At 64.4% G+C, this 5694-nt stretch overlaps 1 protein-coding gene across 1 annotated transcript; it reads left to right on the top strand.

The window, feature by feature from the left end:
• Positions 1–3681: 3681 nt before the first annotated feature.
• CNFN (cornifelin) lies at positions 3682–4805 on the top strand. The gene is given in 6 exon segments (XM_075071237.1): positions 3682–3712; positions 3715–3737; positions 3740–3793; position 3864; positions 3999–4135; positions 4564–4805. Coding segments are annotated over 6 exon segments (336 nt in total). The 3' UTR covers positions 4654–4805.
• Positions 4806–5694: the final 889 nt, after the last annotated feature.

The following is a 5694-nucleotide window of genomic DNA, read 5'->3' as shown; positions in this document are numbered from 1 at the left end:
CCCCCTGCCAGCCCCAGGCTCCCCCATAGCTCCACAGGTGCCCCTCACTCCTGACCTATAGCCCCTGCCAGCCCCAGGCTCCCCCATAGCTCCACAAGTGCCCCTCACTCCCGACTCGCAGCCCCCTGCCAGCCCCAGGCTCCCCCATAGCTCCACAGGTGCCCCTCACTCCTGACCTATAGCCCCTGCCAGCCCCAGGCTCCCCCATAGCTCCACAAGTGCCCCTCACTCCCGACCCACAGCCCCCTGCCAGCCCCAGGCTCCCGCATAGCTCCACAAGTGCCCCTCACTCCCGACCTGCAGCCCCTGCCAGCCCCAGGCTCCCCCATAGCTCCACAAGTGCCCCTCACTCCCGACCTGCAGCCCCTGCCAGCTTCAGGCTCCCCCATAGCTCCACAGGTGCCCCTCACTCCTGACCCATAGCCCCTGCCAGCCCCAGGCTCCCCCATAGCTCCACAAGTGCCCCTCACTCCCGACCCACAGCCCCCTGCCAGCCCCAGGCTCCCCCATAGCTCCATAAGTTCCCATCACTCCCGACCTGCAGCCCCTGCCAGCCCCAGGCTCCCCCATAGCTCCGCAAGTGCCCCTCACTCCCGACCTGCAGCCCCTGCCAGCTCCAGGCTCCCCCATAGTTCCACAGGTGCCCCTCACTCCTGACCCATAGCCTCTGCCAGCCCCAGGCTCCCCCATAGCTCCACAGGTGCCCCTCACTCCCGACCTGCAGCCCCTGCTAGCCCAGCACCGCTGACGCCCCTTGAGCCACGTCTCTCTATTTTTCTCTCTTGTTTTTAAAGGCTCCCCCCCCCCGCTCCCCTCAGCCCCCAGAGCGTTATGACTTCATCTTGCGCGCGGGCTGGAGGCAGCGGGAAATAAATCTTCATAAAGCCGCCGCTGTGATTAATCCCTGGGCCAAGGCTGGGAGCGGGACCTTTCGCATTAGCGGCTAATAGGAAGATGGAGAGGGGCTGTCGCCAGCAGTGGCCGCCCGTCATTTGTTCCACTTTGCAGCCCATTTGGCGGCGGGACTGCGCCGCACTCCATCAAAAACATTTTCAGAGTTAATTTCCGACCCTTAATCTGCCTGATTCCTATTTGGTATCGAATGGCAGAATCGATTTTCGTAGCGACTAAATTAAATAAGGGCTGTTCTCATGCGTGGGGGAGCCCGGGGGGGGCGTGGGGCTAGAGAGATGGATAGATAATGAAGGGTCCATGCGTGGGGGGAGGGCATGAAAGCGCTGGATGGGGGCTGTGGGGGGCTGCTATGAGGTGGGGAGGATGTTGAGGGGATGGAGCTATGGGGCAGTGGGGCCATGAGGCAGATGGGGCTGGGGGTGCTATGGGGGCTGGGGGGCTCTGGGTGGGCTATGGGGCAGATGGGGCTGGAGGTGCTATGGTGCCTGGGGGGCTCTGGGTGGGCCATGGGGCTGGGGGGCTCTGGCTGGGGGGTGGACACACAGACACTCGGGCTAACAGCTCCAGAAGCAAAAATAAATCAAATCACCCAGAGACAAATTTCCCCCCTTTGTCTCCCTCTCACTTTACCCCTCCCGCAGAGAGGAGGGTCCCTCTGCCCAGCCCTGCTGCATCCCACCTGCCTCTAGGTGGGAGGCCCACAGGATTCCTCCCCCCCCACAGCTGCCTTTTCTCTCTCCTCCATTGATCTCATTTTCTGTCACTGACAATTTGAAACAAATGTTACCAGGAATCGCGGATCCCCTCCAGCCCCCGGCTAGTGGGGGGTGGCCTAGCACCGCCAGCCCCCGCCTGCTCTAACCACTAGCCCCCACTCCCCTCCCGGAGTCGGGGAGGGAACCCAGGCGTCCTGGCTCTCAGCCCTCGCCTGCTCTAACCACCAGACCCCATTCCCCTCTCGGAGCCGGGGAAGGAACCCAGGCGTCCGGCCATCTCTCCCTCACCTGGGAGCTCCTCCCACACCTGATTTAGCCCAACCTGCTGGAATGGGATCCCCGGGCTCACAGCGCCACCCAGTGGAGAGAAGGGGAATTTCCCCCTTGCGCCTCACTCCCGGCCTGCAGCCCCACCCGGCCCGCTCCGCTGTTCCCCACCGCCGCTTCCAAGTCCAAAGTCTGACCCTGGTGGGCGGAGCCGGGAGTCAAATATTTACCCACGCTCTCTGTTGGCTGGCAACCGGCGAGCGTCTTCCCCTGCCCCCGCAGGTCCAACCCACCACATGCCGCCCCCTCACTGCCGAGGTCACCCCCACACCACCGTGGGCTCCCAGCCCCACTCCCCTCCCCGAGCCGGGGAGAGAACCCAGGAGTCCTGGCTCCCAGCCCCCCCTGCTGTAAGCCTCCAGCCCCCACTCCCCTCCCAGAGCCAGGGGGGAACCCAGGAGTCCTGGCTCTCAGACCCCCCAGCTCTAACCCCCCAATCCCCACTCCCCTCCCCTCCCCAAGCTGGGGAGACAACCCAGGAGTCCTGGCTCCCAGCCCCCCTGCTCTAACCCTCTACGTCTCACTCCCCTCCCAGTATCTAGCACGTCTCACAAACCTCTCCACCCTAGGCCACAGCCCCTGTCATTGTCCAAACTTCCTCCCCAGCTGCCCCCTCCACCAGGTATAAGAGGGACCCGCCCAACCCAACCTGCACCCTTTCAATTTCACCGTCCCAGTAACACAGCAGCTGCTCTGCCACCAGCGAACACCAGGTAGGGCGGCTGCTGGCACCTGGCTGAGGCCTCAGGGGCCGAGTGCCAAGAACCCCAGCCTCAGCTTCAGCCTCTGAGTGAGGGGCACTGCCAGGGCTGGGCAGGGCTGGGCTAGTAGGGGCTGCGGGTCGGGAGTGAGGGGCAGTGGCAGAGCTAGAGGGGAGGGAGGCCCAGGGCTGGGCTAGGAGGGGCTGCGGGTCGGGAGTGAGGGGCAACAGCAGAGCTGGGCAGGGCTGGGCTAGGAGGGGCTGCGGGTCGGGAGTGAGGGGCACTGGCAGGGATTGTGGGGGTAGGGGGCTGCGGATCGGGAATGAGGGGCACCAGCAGAGGTGGGCAGGGCTGGGCTGGCAGGGGCTGCAGGTTGGGAGTGAGGGGCACCGGCGGAGCTGGGCAGGGCTTTCCCGACGCAGACTAGTTGTCAGGGTCCAGGCCCTCAGGACTCTGCGATATTCGCTTTTCGGTTCTGGCCGCAGCCTCAGGTTCTGTCCCCGTTTGATTTGTTGGCTGAGCTGCCAGAACCCCATGTAATGGCCTGGCAAATAGCACAGCCCAGCTCCACCGGTGCCCCTCACTCCCGACCTGCACCCCCTGTTCCCCCCCAGCTCTGCCGGTGCCCCTCACTCCCGACCCGCAGACCTCCGCACGCTTCCGTCACGCAGGGCGTTTCCCCCTACCCAGACCCGCCTGGGGACCCCTGGGGCCCGGAGAATCGCTGAGAGCTGATTCAGGAGCTGGGCTGCTCAGTAGGGTGCTGGGGGAGAGGTGAACTCCTCCCCCACATCCAGCCCCTAGTCCCCAGCTGCACCCTATGCCCCTGCCCGGCCAATGTGTCCGCTCAGACCCGCTGTGTTCCCTGCCCACCCCGGTGCCCCCAGTGCTGAGCTCAGAGTGGGGGCTCTCCCTGGCCCAGGCAGCAGGGGCTCGGTTGGCTGCAACCTTCCCCTTAGATGACTGGGGAGAGTTTTGGGGGTCCTGTCCGGCTGACACCCCGTGTCCCCCCAGACTCCACTATGGCCTATCAGGCGGAGATAACGCAGCCTGGCGGGTACAGACCAGCTACTCCTATGGCAACTCAACGCCTGGAGCTCAGGGACGTGCAACTGCTTCGCGGACAATGGGCGTGTGTGAGTCAGGGGCTCCCGAGGGGTGAGGTTCCCAGGGGGGATTTTGGGGAGGCTCTGGCGGTGGGTAGTGTCGGCGGGTGTTTCCAGGGGGGTTGTGGGGAGGCTTTGAGGTGGGGGTGTCAGAGGGGTTCCTAGGGCGGGTTGTGGGGAGGCTTAGGGGCGGGGGTCCCAGTTTCGGTCTGTAACACCGCCCCCCCCGGCAGGTCTCTGCGGTACCTTTGTGCCCTGCATCCTGGCCTGCCAGGTGTCCCAGGACTTCGGCGAGTCCTGCTTCCTGCCCTGCCTGCCCTGCACCTTGCTGGCCCTGCGCACGGGGGTGCGGGAACGGTACCACATTGAGGTGAGGCTGGGCGGGTCCGGGGGGAGGGACAGTTTCCAGCCAGAGCCCCCGGAGCCCCAGCCAACACCTCAGCCCTACACAGAGCCTGGCCCATGTGGCTCTGGCTCCGCGCCCTCGCCTGCCCCCTCCCCGCTTCGCCAGGGGCACTGACCTGCGAGGAGTAAAACCTCCTGCCCGGCCGTTGCTGAACCCAAATCCAGCGTCAGTTCCTCCCAGGTGGGAACCGGCCACGGGGACAAGTCCCGCGGGCGGGGCTGGGTTCTGGGCCGGGGGTGGGCGGGTTCCCAAAGCTGGGATCCTTTTTCCCTCTTGGCGCGCCCGGGGCCATGGCGAGGCCCCGGTGGTTGGTGAGGCTGATAACGACGTCGTGCCAACGCCATGCGGCTGTTCCCGGCTGGTCTGGCCCCGCTCACCCCCTCTCCCCACAGGGCAGTATCTGCGACGATTGGCTGGTCATGGCGTGCTGTGGACCCTGCGGCCTTTGCCAGCTGTCCCGGGAGCTGTCCCACCGGAAGTGAGGGGCTGGAGATCCCGGCTTCAGCTAGGGGGGCTCTGAACCGTCTCTGCAGCAGGAAGAAAATCTGCCCCTTCCCCGTCCGGGGAGGAGAACAGGGACAGCGGAGCGGGAGCCCCTGCCCCAAAGCCCCTAAATAAATAACCCCACAAACTCTTTGCAGTAGCCTGTGTTTATCAGTGGGGCCCCAGCACCCGGCATCCTCGGGGGGAGGGGAGAACAAAAAATATTCACTAAACGGGCATATGGGGGAGTGATAACTACAGCTTGGGAGAGTTAGGAAAACAGGCGCACACAGCGTGGGGGGCGGTTAAGGGCACAGGCGCGCACACAGCGTGGGGGGCGGTTAAGGGCACAGGCGCGCACACAGCGTGGGGGGGGTTAAGGGCACAGGCGCGGGCACAGACGCGCACACAGCGTGGGGGGGGGGTTAAGGGCACAGACGAACACAGCATGGGGGGTTAAGGGCACAGACGAACACACAGCATGTGAGGGGGTTAGGGGTACAGGTGCACACACAGCGTGTGGGGGGGTTAAGGGTACAGGTGCACACACATTGGGGGGCAAGTTAAGGGCACAGGCTCACAAACACCAGCCTGGCAAGTTAAGGGTACAGCTGCACAGACACTGGGGGCAGAGTTAAGGGTACGGGTGCACACACACAGTAGGTGGAGTTAAGGATACAAGTGCACCCATGGGGGGAGGTAAGGGTACAGTCAGACGCAGATCTGGGGAGGGAGTGTTAATGGTAGAGGCACAGACACACCGGGAGGAGAGTTAAGGGTATAGGTGCACACACATCGGTGGTGGGCGTTAAGGGTACGGGGCGCACACATGTGAGGGGAAGTTAAGGGTACAGGGGGAGAGTTAAGGGTACAGATGCACACACATCGGGGTGGGCGTTAAGGGTACGGGGTGCACACACGTGAGGGGAAGTTAAGGGGACGGGGGAGAGTTAAGGACAGGCACGCACACACAGGGCTCGCTAAGGCGGAAGCTGTGCCCTCATGGGCACATGTGGATTTTTGAAGGGTGGACGAGGTCG

The sequence above is a fragment of the Chelonoidis abingdonii genome, chromosome 11 (assembly GCF_003597395.2).
Source record: "Chelonoidis abingdonii isolate Lonesome George chromosome 11, CheloAbing_2.0, whole genome shotgun sequence".
Classification (NCBI taxonomy): Eukaryota; Metazoa; Chordata; order Testudines; family Testudinidae; genus Chelonoidis; species Chelonoidis abingdonii.
This window is presented reverse-complemented; position numbering and strand designations above follow the sequence as displayed.